Below are 19,163 nucleotides of genomic sequence, written 5' to 3' on the forward strand. Positions count from 1 at the left end.
TTTAAAAATTTATTTGAAAAAAAAAATTTATTTTAAAATTAGCAAGCACATTTTCATGTAACACCACAGCAAATATTTTACAAGTTAATTTAATTAACAAGTAACTAATTCCAAACTATCACTTTTTAAAAGAAAATCGATAAAAAATCATTTCTTCTTTTTTTTGATACAGAATTTCGCTCTTGTTGCCCAGGCTGGAGTGTAATGGCACTGCACCTCCACCTCCTGGTTCAAGCGATTCTCCTGCCTCAGCCTCCCAAGTTAGCTGGGATTACAGGCAAGTGCCACAACACGTGGCTAATTTTGTTTTTAGTAGAGAAGGGGTTTCTCCATGTTGGTCAGGCTGGTCTCAAACTCCCGACCTCAGGTAATCCACCCGCCCTGGCCTCCCAAAGTGCTGGGATTATAGGCGTGAGCCATCACGCCCAGCCTGAAATCATTTCAAATACAGTCATCGAACACTTCCTCCCTCAAATCCAGAAAAATTGGACCTCTATGGAGTGACTTATGGTCTGGGTCTAGTTCTCTGCTTTGTGGATCTAGAACCTTACTTCTATCAGATTATCTAGGGTTTTTACATTCTTGGAGTCTAACTCTTGGCTTACCCAAACCTCAGGAGATTGATTTATCAAACCTTAATATCAGTCTGTTAATTCACAGAAGTTGTTGTTAATTAAATATTCTGGTTCGGTAGGCAGATTTGGACAGAAAAATAGCCCTAATTTGGAAGGTTACTGCAAAGATTATATTTAACAAAAATATAACTTCTGACAATTATTTAGAGTAATGAACTCAATTTGAAAGACAGACCTGTGCAATCTTAACACATGATGAACTTCAGGGCTCTCTCTTTTAGAGTCTTTCCACAAAATAAATGCTGTGCCAAGCCTAATGGATCAACTGTATTAATGATTATAGTAACCCTTGTTTAAGGAGCCCTAACACATTAGGCTAATATATTACATTATTGTATACTAGAAAAAGTTGTGTATTAATATAACTCAGTAATCTCAGTATCTGGAAATGGGCCAATAAAAGAGATGAGGCTGCCCATGCCTATTAAAGGCTAAGAGAGAGTCAGTACACATGTTGCTCAAAAATCATAAATAAAAGACTCATTCTAGGAAAAAGGTACTTTGGGCCTAGAAAGAAAAGCAAACAAAAAATCCTAGCTTGTATGCATTAGGCTCAAACTTGATGTCTCTTGGGTCTCTTCTACCTCTTAGAGTTTTCTAAGTATATTTGAAAGAGAATATGCCTTTCCTAGGGAGTAATATCTGACTTTTGAATCTCATCTCAGAGCTACCTAGGAATGATTATTTCACTAAATTTCTATATTACAGGCTGATTCTGACAGTTTTCTATCAAAAACATTGGGAATGCCACTGGCTTTGTCTTTGAAAGAATAAAAAAGGATTTAATTTTGCAACCTAGGGTACTTTGTTTTACATATATTATATACGGGTAAGGGAGAGAGAAATTAATTTTGGCATTAACAGTATTTTCCCTTCTAAAAGATCTTTAGAAGACTAAAAAAGTCACATCAAACTCTTAAAGCCAAATAAAGAAAACATTTCACATGATTTCTTATGACTTACATACAAGATAAATAAATTTAAGATTAGCCAAATTACAAATTCTCTGTTTAGGAAAAATTCTTACTAAAAATGTTTTACATACATTAAAGATACATACCCCACACTCTGCTACATCTCTATATTTTCCAAAATGAAGAACCTATGACCCAAAACATAGGAAAACAGAATTATATCAATATATCAGAACCAAAACTACCGCAAACAGCACAAGAACAAAATTAATACCACAAATTCAGGAAAACAGCAATACTTACATGTGCTTTTGTGTTTTGATTAACCGTTTCATAAACTCCCATGTAAAACTCAGGGTCAAACATATCCTGAATCATGCAACGAAATTTCACAAAACTATTAGGTTTCAAATAATGAAGGGGAACTTCATTCAGTGACGGTACCTTAAAAGAAAATAATCAAGTAAGTCAACTAAATATCCCATCTATATAACATTAAGCATACATACACAAACTTTATATCCAGACTCAAACTGTTAAACACCCACCCACCCATACCGCATCAGGTAGCCGAATGATCTCACTGGCCAACATAATTCTTGGGATAAGTTCTCTTCCAGTTCCTTCCCAGTTTTAGATAACATTTGACCATAATGTAAAAGAATGCTAAAAAATGTTTTTCATTTAGAACACTTTTCAATTAGCAAAAAGGCATTGACCTCATTGAGCTCTTCTCTTAAAACTAGCACACGCCAATTCTTTCAAAAGGAAGGTAATAAAACAAAGGTAATTGATGCTTTTGCAACTAAAGATTTGTCTTAGGAAGCAATACAGTCAGTTACTGCCACCTAGAGGCATAATGTATTAGTATTTATTTGCTTAAACAATTAGCAAGAGACGAAAATCTTTTCATCCAAACATACCTGAAGCAGAAGTACACATTAATGTACATGTTTTTAAATTACATGTGTGTTACTACTCTACCAAGAGAAACTGTGTCGTCTGCCCAGCCCTCTCCCCCGAAAATAGCAATAAGCTTACCCACTTAGGAGCATTATTTTCCTTCAGCTTTTCCTTAAAATACTCAATTACTTTCTTCTCCCAGTCAGGATTAACTCCATTTTGGGCTGAAAGAGAAATGTACTTTTCAAAGCTAATATACAGGCAATATATAATCAGAGACTATGATCAGGTGAGTCACACAATAGTTTAGCCAGCAAAAACCAAACTAAAATTTGCTACTATGATAGAACGAACTTTAGCTAAAAGAATGAATTTTATACTTCAGTGTGTCTGAAGTACTACACAAGACGCATTCAAGAAACTGTACTGGGCCGGGAGAGGGACAGTTACAAATCAGGAGGATGTTGACTTCCTGTCAGCTCTCTGGCACCCACAGTGAAGCTGGGGACACCTACAGAATGACATACAAGGCCACCTAGATTCAGCAGCCTATGAGCCACTGCTTGTAAAGCACTTTGTTCTTTTAAAACATTTTTATGTAGTTTTTTGTTAATCTTTACAACTATCCTGAAATGAAGAGCTGAAGTTTGCTTACAATTTCATTTGGGAATAATTCCAGATTCAAAAAAGTTGGAAAGAACACCTGTATCCTGGCCTCACTTGCTTATCATTTGCTCCATCTCTTATTATTTTTCTGACTCATTTAAGTTGCACAGGCTGGGTGTGGTGGCTCAACCCCATAATCCCAGCACTTTGGGAGGCTGAGGTGGGGGTATCACCTGAGGTTGGGAGTTTGAGACCAGCCTGACCAACATGGAGAAACCCCATCTCTACTAAAAATATAAAATTAGCCAGGCGTGATGGCGCATGCCTGTAATCCCAGCTACTCGGGAGCCTGAAGCAGGAGAACTGCTTGAACCTAGGAGGTGGAGGTTGCGGCGAGCCAAGATCTCACCATTGCACTCCAGCCTGGGCAACAAGAGTGAAACTCCGTCTCAAAAAATCAAACAAACAAAAAACAGGTTAAGCTGCACTATCAGGTATTTTTGCTTCCAAATATTTCAGTGTGTCTCCTAAGGAAACTATCTTCTATAACCGTAGAACTGTTATCAACCTCAGGAAATTCAAAATTGACCATCCATCCATATTCCAATTTGTCTTATGACCCAATACTACCCTCTGTAGCACTTTTTTCCCTTCAGTACAGGACCTGGCCTAGGATCACTTTTGCATTTAGCTATCAGGTCTCTTTACTCTCCTTTAATCTGAAATAGTTCCTCAAGCTTTATATTTTATGACATTGCTATTTAAGAATAAGGTCCTTTTTAAAACATTGAATGCTTCTCAATTTGGATTTGTTGGTTCCCTTATGATTAGATTCCAATCAAGTATAACCAAACTGCTGTTTAAGAGATGTTGTCAAACTACTGTTTAAGTGATATTTTGTCCTTCCAGTTATCTGGAAAGACATGATGTTCATCTTCCCTTCATTGGTGATGTTAATTTTGATCACCCAGTCAAAGTGATAGTCCCTTTATCTACTGTGTAGTTTATTTATTTTATTTTATTTTTTTTTAGTATGTGCTCTTTATTTATTTATTTTTTTAAGAAAGAGAGAAAGGAAGAAAGAGAAAGAATAAAAAAAGAAAGAAAGAAAAAATGAAGGAAAGGAAGAAGGAGGAAGAAGGAGAGGGAGAGAGAACTGGGGTGTTACTTTATTGCCCGGGCTAGAATGCAGTCTAAAAATGGGTATGCCTGTAATTGTGTTTAGTAATAGAGACATGGAAAAAAAGAAAATGAGGGAAGAAAATAACAAGCAGCCAACCAATATTTCATTTAAACCTGTAAAAAGGTGTGATGTGATACTAATAAGAGTGTATTTTTTGTATATTTAAAGTGGAGAGTTCTATAAATGTTAATTAAGTCTACTTGTTCCCGATCTGAGTTCAAGTCCTGGATATCGATGTTAACTTTCTGTCTCATTGATCTGTCTGATATTGATGTTGAAGTCTCCTACTATTATTGTGTGGGAATCTAAGTCTATTTATAAGTCTTATATATCTGGGTATTCCTGTATTGGGTGCGTATATATTTAGGATCTTTAGCTCTTCTTGTTGCATTGATCCTTCTATCATTATGTAATATCCTTTTTTACTTCTTTTGATCTTTGTTGCTTTAAAGTCTATTTTATCAAGAAAAATTGCAACTCCTGCTTTCTATTTATTTATTATATTCACCCTCCATTTGGTTGGTAAATTTTTCTCCATCCCTTTGTTTTGAGTCATTCTGTATCCTTGCATGTGAGATGGGTCTGGATGTAGCATACCAATGGGTCTTGGCTTTTTTTGCCTGTCTGTAAGTTTGGATTAGGGGATTTAGTTGAATTAATAACAATATATGTAAGTTTAATATTGCCGTTTAATGTTAGCTGGCTGTTTTTCCCATTAGTTGATACAAGTTCTTAATTATGTTGATGTTCTTTATTTTTTGGTATTTTTTTAGAAAGACTGATACTGGTTGTTCCTTTCTGTTTGTAGTGGTTTTTTCAGAAGCTCTTGTAAAGCAGGCCTGGTTGTGATGAAATCTCTGAGTGCTTGCTTATTCACAAAAGTTTTTATTTTTCCTTCGCTTATGAAACTGAGTTTGGCTGGATGTAAAATTCTGGGTTGAAAGTTCTTTTCTTTAAGAATGTTGAATATTGGCCCCCACTCTCTTCTGGCTTGCAGGGTTTCTGCTGAGAGATCTGCTGTGAGTCTGATAGGCTTCCCTTTATGGGTAACCTGACCTTTCTCTCTGGCTGCCCTCAGTATTTTCTCCTTCATTTCAACCCTGGTGAATCTGGCGATTATGTGCCTTGAGGTTGGTCTTCTTGAGGAATATCTTTGAGGTGTTCTCTGTATTACCTGGAGTTGAATATTGTCCTGCTTTGCTAGGTTGGGAAAGTTTTCCTGAATAATATCCTCAAGCATATTTTCCAGCTTGGATTGATTCTCTTCGTCACATTCAGGTACACCTATCAAACGTAGATTAGGTCTTTTCACATAGTCCCATATTTCCTGGAGACTTTGCTCGTTTCTTTTTATCCTTTTTTCTCTAATCTTTTCTTCACATTTTATTTCATTAAGTTGGTCTTCGACCTCTGATATCCTTTCGTCTGCTTGATTAATTTGACTGTTAAAACTTGTGCATACTTCACGAAGTTCTTGTGTTTTTCAGCTCCATTAATTCACTTATATTCCTCTCTAAATTGTGTATTCTTGTTAACATTTTGTCAATTCTTCCTTCGAAGTTCTTAGTTTCTTTGCATTGGGTTAGAACAAGTTCTTTTAATTCCCAGAAGTTTCTTATCATCCACTTTTTAAAGCCTGCTTCTGATAATGGAACACAGTCTTTCTCCATCAGGCCTTGTTCTGATGCTGATGAGGAACTGTGATCCCCTGTAGAGGGAGAGGCGTTCTGATTTTGGGTATTCTCAGCCTTTTTAGGCTGGTTTCTTCCCTTCGTTATAGATTTATCCATCTGTGGTCTTTATAATTACCATCTTTATAGTTGGGTTTCTGAATGGACGTCCAACTTGTTGATTCCCGGCGCTAAAACCTGAGCAACCCGCTGTGCTGGCCAAAACAGCAGCTTTAAGATTGATGGTGCTTTTACTCTGCACCAAGAACCGCTGCACCAAGGCAGCGGCAAAACCACCTCGCCGGCCACAAGAGTCGCACTGGCAACCCGTGAGGCTCCTCCGCTGGGAATCACCTGGTGCGTGAGCAGCAAAAATTGATCTGAAAGTGTGGCGTCCTCTCGTTCTCTGCGCTTTCAGTGGGAGCTACAATCCCAAGCTGCTAGTGATCAGCCATCTTGGATCTCTCTCTTGTGTAGTTTATTTACTCCTTACAATTAACATGTCATCTACAGAAGGCACTTACGGGAATTGGCCAAGACCAAAATGTGAGCTATTGATGGAATACAGATTTATGTGAACTAAAACCACCAAACCACACAGCAGGCCAATTCTGCCACTGTATTCATCACACAAGTGTTATGAAGATTTGGAGTACAAATTTGTTGAAAATGCTCATACAATCCTAACACCATGTTTGAGCAGGACTTCCAAATACGGTTACTTATCTGGACAAAGGCCAGTTCTGAAAAAGAAGTAGGAATGGGTGACTCCTCGGGTGATTCTGACGCTCAGGCGTTAAATCCAGTAGTAAGCTGGTCCTCAAAGTTGGTTCCCTGAACAGCATTAGCACCACCTGAATACTTGTTAGAAATGCAAATTATTCAGCCCAGCCCCAAACCATAGAATCAGAAACTCTTAAGGGTGGAGCCTAGCAATTCATGTTTTAAAAAGCCCTCTAGGTTACTGACTGTAATGCACACTGAAGTTTAAGAATCGCTGCTCTACTAGATACAGTGAATTGGGTAAAAGATAAGTGGGTATTTTCGCTTGTAGTCAAAATGGATGTTTAAAGAAAAGACTATTACACAGCCATGACTGCCACACCAACTATTCTGCCTGCAATTGTGTAAAAAATGTAAGACTACCACGTAACAAGTAGTAAAGCTATATTAAGCAGTGACTAGGGAGCAGCAAGTTATTTCTAAGTTACTTGAATGTATATAAATGCAATTTTTTTTTTTTGACACAGGGTGTTGCTCTGTCACTCAGGATGGAATGCAGTGTCGTCATCCTGGCTCACTGCAACCTTAATTTCCTGAGCTCAATCGATCGTCTGGTCTCAGTCTCCTGAGTAGCTGGGACCCAGGCATGTCCCATCATGCCTGGCTACCTTTAAGTTTTTTGTAGTAACAGAGGTCTTGCTATGTTGTCCAGGTTGGTCTTGAACTCCTGGGCTCAAGTAATTGATCCTTCCACCTCTGGACTTAAAATGAAAAAAAATTTCCCAGCTAGGCACAGTGGCTCACAACTGTAATTGCAGCACTTTGGGAGGCTGACACGGGTGGATCACCTGAGGTCAGGAGTTCGAGACAAGCCTGGCCAACATGGTAAAACCCCGTTTCTACTAAACATACAAAAATTAGCCAGACGTGGTGGTGCATGCCTATAATTCTAACTACTCGGGAAGCCGAGGCAGGAGAATCGCTTGAACCCAGGAGGTAGGGGTTATAGTGAACCAAGGCTGCCCCACTGCACTCCAGCCTTGGTGCTAAGAACAAAACTCTGACTCCACCCCCGATAAAAAAAGAAAAAATTATCAAGACACTGGATTCCTCCAGACCTCATGTATGTCTTTCTCCCTTAGGATCCAACTATGTATCCTTACCATCTTAGTGCAATAAATCTTGGGAGAAGTACAACTATACAATGAGTGATGTAAGTCCTTCTAGTAAATCTTCAGGCATATGGATGGTTGTGGGACCACCACCCACACATTTGTGTATGAATACTTCATTTCTTTTCATTGCTATTATTTCTCTGAATAACAACCAATCTGTTTATGTTTGCTTGCTGAAGGACATTCACATTGTCTTCAGGTTTTGACAACTATGAACGAAACTATAGAATACGTGTCTGCAGCTTTTCACGTGAACATGAGCTTTCATTTTTCTAGAATGAATATCTAGATATGACACAACTGGGTACATGGTAAATATATGATTAAGATTCTGCCTGTCTTCCAAAGTGACTACACCATTTTGCTTTCTAAGAGATCTAGCTGTTCATATCCTTGCCAGTACTTAGTATACTATGTATTTTTAAATTTTAGCTGTTCTACTATGTAATATCATGGCTTAAATTTGCATCTTTTCAGGGGGATATTTGCCATCCTTGTATCCTTTCTGGTGAAATGTCTATTTAGGCCTACTTAACTCTTTTTCCCCTTTTAAAATTGAGTTTTTAAATTGCCACTGTGTTTTCGTTTATAATTCTGGATTCAAGTTCTTTTTCTGATATTGGATTTTCAAATATATTCTCCCAGTGTACAGTTTGTCTTTTCATGCTAATAGTAATTTTTTTTTTTTACAGAGGAAAGGTTTTTAATTTTGATGAAGCCCAATTTATCAAATTTTTATTTTATGCATTGTGCCTCTGTTGTCATGTTTTAAGAACTCACTGCCAAACCCCAGGTCACAAAGATATGTTTTCTTCTAAAAGTTTTATACTTTCAGGTTTTATAGTTAGATCTATAATCCATTTTGAGTTAATTTTTATATGAAATGAAGTATAGGTCGAGATTTGTATTTTTCCATATAAAGGTTGAACTGTTCATGTCTTTGTTGAAAATAATAGCCTTTCTCCATTTGAATTCGCTTTTGTATCTTTGGGGTTTTTCCTTTTTTTTTTTTTTTTTTTTTTTTTCCCCTAGAGACAGGGTTTCATCATGTTGGTCAGGCTGGTTTTGAACTGGTGATCCACCCACCTCTGCTTCCCAAAGTGCTAAGATTACAGGCGTGAGTTTTGAGCTCCTGACCTCAGGCGCCCACCCTTGTATCTTCGTTAAATAGCAAGAGGGCCAATGTGGTGGCTCACGCCTGTGATCCCAGCACTTTGGGAGGCCAAGGCGGGCGGATCAACTGAGGTCAGGAGTTCGAGACCAGCCTGTCCAATATAGTAAAACCTCATTTCTACTAAAAATACAAAAATTAGCCAGGCGTGGCGGCATGCGCCTGTAATCCCAGCTACTTGGGAGGCTGAGACAGCAGAATCCTTTGAACCAGAGAGGCGGAAGTTTCAGTGAGCTGAGATTGTGCTGCTGTACTCCAGCCTGGGTGACACAGTGAGACCTCAGTCTCCAAAAGGAAAAAAAAAAGGCAATGAGGACAACAGGAATAAACCTTGAAAACACTATGCTAAGTGAGACAAGCCAGACATAAAAGGTCAAATATTGTATGATTCTACTTATATGAGTTAACTAGAGTAGGTAAATTCAGCGAGAAACTACAATAGAAGTTCTGGGGGGAGACTAGCAGGAACTGGGGCTGTGGGGACAGATGGCCATTTCATCTTGGGTGAGTTTGGACAGTTTGTAGTTGTGATCAGCAGAATAATGCCCAACCCCTCCCCACCAAGAAATTCATGTCCTAATCCCCAGAACTTGTAAATATATGTTATATGGGAATTAAGGTAGCAAATGGAATTAAGGCTAATAATCAGTTGAACTTAAAAATGCAAAATTATCTGGGTGGGTTCAATATAATCACAAGGGTCCTTAAATGTGGAAGGAGGCAGCAAAAGAGGAAGTTACAGTAAGATGTGAGAACAACTCAACTTGTTGTCTTTGAAAATGGAAGCGGGCCACAAGCCAAAAAATGTGGGCAGACTCTAGATGCAGGAAAAGCCTCCACAATGGAATACAAGTCCTATTAACAATTTGATTTTACCCCATTAAGACCCATGTCAGACTCTGTCTCCAGGATTGTAAAAAAAAAACCTTTTGTTTTAAAGCCACTACATCTGTAATTTGTTACAGGAAAAATAGGAAACTAACACAGTGGTTTCTGAGGAACTGGTCCATTTCATCTAAGTAGATGAATTTGTATCTGCAGAGTTGTTTGTATTATCCTTTTCATGCCTGTACAGTCTGTGGTGGTCTCTCCTTTTCTAACATTGGTAATTTGTCTTCCTTTTTTTCCCCCCCCCTTTGCCAGTCTGGATAGAGGCTTATAATTTTATTAATTTATTTTTAAAGAGCTTTGGGTTTCACTGATTTTTTTTTTCTATTTAGTGGATTTTTCTATTTTTTTTTCCTGTTTCCTATTTCTCTATTATTTCCTTTCTTGTTTAATTTGGGTTTATTTTGCTCTCCATTTCTAGTTTCATAGGTGGAAGCTTAAATTATTCACTTAAGTCCTTTCTTCTCTTCTAATGAAGTCAGTTAATGCATTTAAGCACATCTTTGGCTGTATCTCACAAATTTTGATATGCTGAGTTTTCATTTTGGTTTAGTTCACAATATTTAAAGCTTTCCTTTGAGAATTTTTAGTCCACGGATTGTTTAGAAGTGTTCTTTTTAAAGTTTGATATTTGGTTTATGACCCAGAATTTGGTTTATCTTGGTGAACGTTACATGTGCACTTTAAAAGAATGTGTATTCCACTGTCATTAGGTAGACAAATGTCAATTAGATCTACTTGGTTGTTTAGAAGTGTTCTTTTTAAAGTCTGATATTTGGTTTATGACCCAGAATATGGTTTATCTTGGTGAATGTTACATGCACACTTTAAAAGAATGTGTATTCCACTGTAATTAGGTAGACAAATGTCAATTAGATGTACTTGGTTAATGGTGTTGTGTAGTTGTGTGTCGTTCAGTATGCTTGATTTTCTATCCACTATTATGTCAAGTACTGAGAATGCAGTAGAAAAATATCTAACTACAATTGCAGATTTGCCTATTTTTTCTTTTACTTATGCTGGTTTTTCTTCATACATTTTGAAGCTCTGTTGCTTGGTGCATATATAGTTATGTCTTCTTGGTGAACTGACTGTTTTAACATTATATAATGTGCCTCTTGTCCTCTTCTCACACAACTTTTCTTAAAAACATTTTAGGCCAGGCATGGTGGTTCATGCCTATAACCCCAGCACTTTGGGAGGCTGAGGCAGGCGGATTACCTGAGGTCAGGAGTTTGAGACCAGCCTGGCCAACATGGTGAAACCCCATCTCTACCAAAAATACAAAACTTAGTTGGGCATGGTGGCAGGCACCAGTAATCCCAGCTACTTGGGAGGCTGAGGCAGGAGAATCACTTGAACCTGAGAAGTAAAATGGTGCAGCCACTGTGGAAAAGTCTGGCAATTCCTCAAAAAGTTAAATATAAAATTATAATATGACCTTGCAATTCCATCCCTAGGTATATCTGGGAAAGAACCAAAAACTTATATGCACACAAAAACATTTACATGAATGTTTATACCAGCACTATTTATAACAGGCAGGAAATAACCCAAGTGTCCATCAACAAATATATGGATTAACAAAATGCAGTACAGGCATACAATGGAATATTATTTTCAGTCATAAAAACAATGCAGACTGGGTACAGTGGCTCACATCTGTAATCCCAGCACTTTGGAAGGCCAAGGCAGGAGGTTCACTTGAGGCCAGTAGTTTGAGCCCAGCCTGGGCAACATAGTGAGACCCCAAATCTACAAAAAATGTTTTAAAAATTAGCTGGGTGTGGCGATACATGCCTATAGTCCCAGCTACTCAGGAAGCTGAGGCTGCAGGATCACTTGAGGCTGGAAGTTCAAGGCTGCTGTGAGCCACGATCTTGCCACAGCATTCCATCCTGGACGGCAGAGATAGATTCTGTCTCAAAAAAAAAAAAAAAGGAATGCAGTATGCAGTACTCATTCATACTATGACATGGATGAACCATGAAAATATCATGGCAAATGAAAAGAGGCCAGACTCCAAAGGCCACATGTTGTATAATTCCATCTACATGAAACGTTCAGAATAGGTAAATCCGTGGGCAGACGTACAATTGTGGGCAGGAGTTGCAGTGAGCCAAGATCTCCCATTGCACTCCAGCCTGGGCAAGAGTGAGAATCTGCCTCACTCCATCTCAAAAAGAAAAAGAAAATGGTAGTGGTGATGATGGTTGCACAACATCATTATGAATATAGTAAAAAAAAAAAAAACAACTGAATGGCACATTTTAAAATGGTAAATTTTGTTATATGAATTATATTTCAAAGAAAAAAAAATTTGGACCAACCCGAACAACATGGTGAAACCCCATCTCTACTAAAATACAAAAAGTTAGCCAGCATGTCAGCGTGCGCCTGTAGTCCCAGCTACTCGGAAGGCTGAGGCAGGAGAATTGCCTGAACCTGGGAGGCAGAGGTTGCAGTGAGCCGAGATCATGCCACTGTACTCCAACGTGGGTGACAGAGGCGACATAGCAAGACTGTCTCAAAAAAGAAAAAAAAGGAGGGCAGAGGTAACTTCTAAATGCAGAAATAAGTTAAAAGTGGTTACTTCAGGCCAGGCACGGTGGCAAGGCAGGTGGATCATGAGCTCAGGAGATCGAGACCATTCTGGCCAATATGGTGAAACCTCGTCTCTACTAAAAATACAAAATTTAGCCAGGCGTGGGGGCATACACCTCCCAGCTACTCAGGAGTCTGAGGCAGGAGAATCGCTTGAACCCGGGAGGGGGAGGTTGCAGTGAGCCAAGATCACGCCACTCCACTCCAGCCTGAGCAACAAAGCCAAGACTGTCTCAAAAAAAAAAAAAAATTGGTTATTTCAATGGAGAGAGCACATACTTTTACTCAGTTGGTTTTTTACTCATCATACCATCATGTTGGTTTTTTGAAACCACGTGTAAGTTATCAAAAACTCCTTTTTATGCCATTTGCCATGGCTGCAAGAGCTATTCTTCTTCTTTGAGAACACCCCCACTGTTGATGTGTGGACAAGTCACAACTGTCCCACGTAACACTGTGCCATGGGCACAGATGACTGATCTCTAAGTGAATGGATTCCTGACTCCATGTTGTGCCAATCAGAGTTTCTACGCCTGAAAATAAAGATGCTAGCTAGCGTGGGTTGGAACTGAGAACAAGCAAATTTGGGAGACATGGAGTAGAAAGTTAAGTGTGCAGAGATGAATGTAGCCTAAGAGAGAAATACTAAGTTGCTTGGATTCCTGCCTGCTTTCCAGTTCCTGAGTCCCCTGAGTCTCTTGGAATACCCAATCACTCTCCCTGCCATTGGGTTTGATAGCCTTAATATAAATTACCTTTTTTTCAGTGGCCTACCAAGGACAGAGTGGTAGGAGAGATCCAACCTGGGTACGGACAATAAGGGCATGGATTGTCTGTTTAGATTCAAGATAATAATAAAAAGCAGACCAATTAACTTTATGATTGCTTTAAATTCTCTAAAATGCCAGTGATAAATTAGTCTGCTCTGCCCAATCCACCAACACTGCTCTTTTTGGCATCAGCTAGCCTAGTTCTGTTAGATATAATCAAAGAACCTTAAATACAACCAGAATAATGATCTTGGTCTAACCAATGACTGATGGGAAAACAGCGAAAAGAGGCTGGGTACAGCAGCTCACATCTGTAATCCCAGCAATTTGGGAGGCCAAGGGGGCAGGGGCAGATCACTTGAGGCCAGGAGTTCATGCTGAGATCATGCCACTGTACTCCAACCTGGGTGACAAAGACGACAGAGGGAGACTCTGTCTCAATTAAAAAAAAAAAAAAACCCTCTAAAAGCAGAAACGGTTAAAGGTGGTTACTGCAGGCCAGGTGCGGTGGTTCATGCCTGTAATCCCAGCACTTTGTGAGGCCAAGGCAGATGGATCACAAGGTCAGGAGATGAGACCATCCTGGCCAACATGGCAAAACCCTGTCTCTACTAAAAATACAAAATTTAGCCAGGCATGGTGGCGTGCACCTACAGTCCCAGTACTCAGGAGGCTGAGGCACAAGAATGGCTTGAAACCAGGAGGTGGGGGTTGCAGTGAGCCGAGATCACACCACTGGCACTCCAGCCTGGGCAACAGAGCAAGACCCTGACTCCTAAAAGGGAAAAATTTTGAGATTTGTGATCTCAGTAGCCATTTCAATTAACAACATTTCTGATTAATCAGTCTTTCCACTGCTTTTGTTCAGCAAGTGTCCAGTGAGCACTTTCAATGTACAAAGCACATTCTAGGAAATTAGGATATAATGGTGAATAATGCACATACAGGCCCTGAATTTGCACAGTCAAGATCCAGCAAAGGAACTTCGGAAACAAGGAATTTCAACAATGCGCTTTGTATACTAATTTTCTTTTCTTTTCTTTTTTTTTTTTTTGAGACGGAGTTTCACTCATGTTACCCAGGCTAGAGTGCAATGGCGCGATCTCGGCTCACCGCAACCTCGGCCTCCTGGGTTCAGGCAATTCTCCTGCCTCAGCCTCCTGAGTAGCTGGGATTACAGGAACGTGCCACCATGCCCAGCTAATTTTTTGTATTTTTAGTAGAGACGGGGTTTCACCATGTTGACCAGGATGGTCTCGATCTCTTGACTTCGTGATCCACCCGCCTCGGCCTCCCAAAGTGCTGGGATTACAGGCTTGAGCCACCGCGCCCGGCCTTGCATACTAATTTTCAAAGACATATATAATAGGATTCTGCAGTAACATGGAGCAGGGGGTACCCTACCTTGGTACCTAACTTAGGTTCCCAAAGGAAGAGTAAGACTTAGCTAGAAAAGTAGACATGGATGGAAGGGGGAATCAGGCACAAGAAATAGGGTATGCAAAAGGCCTAGACAAAGGTTCAAATCAAAGAACTGAAAGAAGGTTCAGTGCGGGTGGGATGGAGAGCATGAGGAGGTGACACGCAGCGGTAAAGTCTCAGAGCAAGGCAAGGGTGGAGCCAACAAGGGCCTCATAAATCATTTTAAAAGGCCTGGATCAGATAGGAAGGGCAGGAAGAAGTCACTAAAAGGCAGCAAACCACAGTCATGTGTGTACCTACGCAACAATCTTACATGTTCTTCACATGTACCCCAAAACCTAAAATGCAATATTAAAAAAAAAAAAAAAAAGAAGTCACTGAAGGACTTGGTTCCAGCGTGGAAGGTGGAAGAGAAGCAAGACTCGAGGCAAAAAACAATTAGAGGGCTGTTCCAGCACCCAGGAAAGAGACTACAGTGGCCTTAATTATGACAGTAACATTGGAGATGAAGGTTTGGGCTGGGTGCCGTGGCTCACACCTGTAATCCCAGCACTTTGGGAGGTTGAGGCAGGCAGGAGTTCGAGACCAGCCTTGCTAACATGGTGAAACACCATCTCTACTAAAAATACAAAAATTAGCCGGGTATGGTGGAAGGCGCCTGTAATCCCAGCTACTTGGGAGGCTGAGGCAGGAGAATCGTTTGAAACTGAAAGGTGGGAGGTTGCAGTAAGCAGAGACCACCACTGCACTCCAGCCTGGGCAACAAGAGCTGGGTGGGGGGGGGGGGAGGGAAACACCAAAAACTAGAACTGATAAGATACAGTGACCAAATTAAAATCCCAAAACAGTCAGTGAGTAGCTGGTTATCAAAAAAAAAAAGAAAAGAAAAAAAAACTAGCATCATATACTAAAAAGTGGCATACTCCAGATCAGTACCGTAAATAGAACTTCCTGATGTTAAGAATATTCCAGATCTGTGTTAATAGAATATCCCCCATCCACATGTAGCTACTGAGCACTTGAAATGTGGTTAGCAACATCGAACTTTTAATTTTGTGTAATTCTAATTAATTTACATTTAAATAGCCATACTTGGCTACTGCCCTGGACTGCACAGCTCTAGATTATTGTGACACCTAACCTAAAATATATGACAGAGTAAGTTTATACAACACTACACCACAAGGACAATAAGAATGGGGCTCACCCCTGTAATCCCAACACTTGGGGAGACTGGGGGCCGGGGGCGGATCACTTGAGGTCAGGAGTTCGAGACCAGCCTGGCCAACATGGTGAAACCCCGTCTCTACTAAAAATACAAAAATTAGCGGGGTGTGGTGGTGCGTGCCTGTAATCCCAGCTAGTCAGGGGGCTGAGGTAGGAGAATCACTTGAACCCGAAAGGCAGAGGTTGCAGTGAGCTGAGATGGTGCCACTGTACTCCAGCCTGGGCGACAGACACGGTGAGACTCCATCTCAAAAAAAAAAAAAAAAGAAAAAAAGAATTGGAAAAAGATTCCAATACAGTTGGAAAGATGTCCAAGGTATATTAAGAAATGTGTATTTCAAAATATACACAACAAAACTGCACTTTTCAGTTTTAAAAAACGGTCTAAATATATGCAGAGAAAATATACACAACCACGAACCAAATGGTATCTTGAAGATGAAGGATCTTTAAAGATCCTTTGTTCTCTGCTATATGTTACTGAATTGCTTTTTTTCCTTTTGTACAATACATAGGCATTACCTTTCTATGGAGGGGGGGAATTTCCTACTAAACCAAAAAGTTTAAGTTCTCACACAAGAATACTTGTAATGCTATTATTATAAAGGTGTGCAATACAGTCACAGTGATAGGAAAATACAGCAACAGCTTCTACAAACACTTTATGACTTCTCTGTAAGACACAACCTACATGGGAACAAGAGAAAGACATCAACAAACTTCAGGTTCCCACAACAATCCAAGAAATTTATAAAATACTCTAAAGCTATTATTTGTATCTAAGTTATAACCTTTCTGTACCATGATGATGTGTCCCTTAGGATCATACACTTTGGAGACAAAATTTGACACAAATTACATTCAAATCTCTATCAAATATGAAACCATCTCATTTATCCAGCAAAATCAGAGTATGGAGTATCTTTCGTAAGTGAATATTCTAATATCAGTCACTGAAATTTAACCCTTTAAGCACCAAACCTTTTTACTTTGGAAGGATTTTTCCTAAAAAGTATCTATACATCTCCACATAAATTACTAGGATTTAGTGGAGAAATACATGCCCCTTTCTCAAAGCACCCTTGACTGCTATACAGTGAATCTGCCTTTTTTTTTTTTCTTTTTTTTGAGACGGAGTTTCGCTCTTGTTACCCAGACTGGAGTGCAATGGCGCGATCTCGGCTCACCGCAACCTCCGCCTCCTGGGTTCAGGCAATTCTCCTGCCTCAACCTCCTGAGTAGCTGGGATTACAGGCATGCGTCACCATGCCCAGCTAATGTTTTGTATTTTTAGTAGAGACGGGGTTTCACCATGCTGACCAGGATGGTCTCGATCTCTTGACCTCGTGATCCACCCGCCTCGGCCTCCCAAAGTGCTGGGATTACAGGCGTGAGGTAGGTAGTTTTAAATTTCTTCATCAGGCTGTCAGTGTTCACTGGCTAAGGCCGGATGCCAATCCAGGCTTTCTTCTAATGTAATGCCTTTAGTTTCAGCCTGGGAAACCAGATAACTAAATTAACTAAAATAACAGATAAATTAATAAGGACTTCCTGAGTGAGCACTAGAGGCTCTTCCTTAAGAAATACCATACACTGTTTGCGCTCGGTTTTGGCTGCTGAGGATGATTTAGCTTCCTACTGGCTTTTCTCCCAAGTATCCCAGGGTGTTTTCAATGAGCTAAGGCCGCTCTACAACTCTAAGTTAACGCCAACAAATCAGGTGTTGCCATCTACAGTGATTTCTGCTTGGTCTGACCCCACCACTCATTACGTAAAAGACACTGGGGAATGGGACGGTTGTCAAAATGCCCAGTTAAGGACAAAAAATATAATTTTTTCTTCGTGTACCCTTCGCAGAAAAGTAGCAACAGCAATCACAACCAAAATTTACTAAGCTCGCCTGCAGCATTCTCAGCCCTATGTACAAACTCAAGTAGCTCAATATTTCTTGCTGGCTCTGGGACCGGAGCAGATCCAGACTAGATGGGTTCTAAAGTCATCCCAATAGGAAAACTAAGCTATGGACCTTAAATCTTGCCTCTGAAAAAGAGAATGAGGGTAACACGGGAGTTAGAACCAACTTCTCTGCCAGCGAGCAGTCCCCGACGAACCGGAAGTTTTGAAATATCCTGTGGGCTTCCCACAGGCAAAGTGGTTTTCCCTCCCCGCGGCTATGCGGGCCCTCCCCAGGGTTCGAGGACCTCCCCGAGTTTGCTGTGCCCGGGGCCCTGTCCGTGCCACAGGCCGGGAGCGAGGCGGTCAATCACAGCCCGCGCCCCACGACTTCACCTTGGCTGCTCGCGAACTGCGACTCGGGCAGGTGGGAGGCACCTGCGGCCGCGGCTCCGGCTCCTGCCCGCCGCGCCGCGGGGAGAGGCTGTCCCAGCTGGGGCCGGCGCAGGCCCCGGGGCGCCGTCTCGGGCCGCACGAGCCCTCCAGGTGGTCCCGCGTGGGGGCCGCGCAGCGGGGCCGAATCCCGGGACTCGGCAAACTCGGCTGCCCGCCCGGCCCAGCCCGGCCCGCCCCGCGGCGCAGACACTCACCAAAGAAGCCCTGCACGATTCCCAGCGGGTGGCTGAGCCAATCCTCCCCACACGGCATCTCGCCGGCGGCCGGGGACGGCGCGGCCCGGGTGGCGGCGATCCGCTGGCCGAGCGCGGCCGGGCGGCCGGCGCCCAGCTCCTCTTCAGCTGCTTGGCCGCTCCTCGCCCGCGCCCTCCCACGCACGACGAGCGGCGGGGCACGGGCCTTCCGCGCCTCAGGGAGGGCGGCTGCAGCAGGGCCGCCGAGGAGCTGCTGGCGACGGGCAGGCCGGCGCGTACCGGCCCCCAGCCTCCACTTCGCACAATGGCGGGAAACAGCCGCCGCCGACCGCGCTGCCTGCGACCTGGGTGGAGCTCGTGCGGGGAGGGGCGGCGGGAGCGCGCGGCGCGGCTCTGCGCGGTGAGGAGGAGGGGCGGGCCGGGGCGGCCGCCATCTTGGAGACGGGCAAAAGGAAGGGCATGGAGCGCCGCGGGAGGCTGCGCAGCGCCGGGCCGGGCGTCGCGTTCCAAGGGCGGCGCGTTGTCGTTTTTCCCCCTGTGCCTGCGTGGAGGGGGAGGCTCCGGTAATGGACTTATCGGAGCGCCAACCGAGTCCTTGCTCAGCAGCCGCAGAGCATAAGTTCAGAGACCTGAGAGTCATCTTTGGGCAAAATTAGTGGACGAAACCGCCTTGGGAATCTGCCCACCTCTTCGTGCCTTTTATTTATTTATTTTTCTTTGCTGGTGGCA

At 41.8% G+C, this 19,163-nt stretch overlaps 1 protein-coding gene across 1 annotated transcript in view; it reads right to left on the minus strand.

Annotated features, from left to right (window-relative positions):
* The window catches only part of MCMBP (minichromosome maintenance complex binding protein), a 46,183-nt gene extending 27,324 nt beyond the window's left edge, over window positions 1-18,859 (minus strand). The window contains exons 1-4 of the mRNA XM_032281822.1: window positions 18,435-18,859; window positions 2,591-2,676; window positions 1,853-1,993; window positions 1,696-1,737 (exon numbers count right to left, since the gene is read on the minus strand). Coding sequence (XP_032137713.1) covers window positions 1,696-1,737; window positions 1,853-1,993; window positions 2,591-2,676; window positions 18,435-18,492 — 327 coding nt within the window. The 5' untranslated portion in view covers window positions 18,493-18,859. The remainder of the gene's footprint in view (window positions 1-1,695; window positions 1,738-1,852; window positions 1,994-2,590; window positions 2,677-18,434) is intronic.
* Window positions 18,860-19,163: the final 304 nt, after the last annotated feature.

Source organism: Sapajus apella, unplaced genomic scaffold, assembly GCF_009761245.1.
Source record: "Sapajus apella isolate SASKATOON/1434 unplaced genomic scaffold, GSC_monkey_1.0 scaffold13, whole genome shotgun sequence".
Lineage (NCBI taxonomy): Eukaryota > Metazoa > Chordata > Mammalia > Primates > Cebidae > Sapajus > Sapajus apella.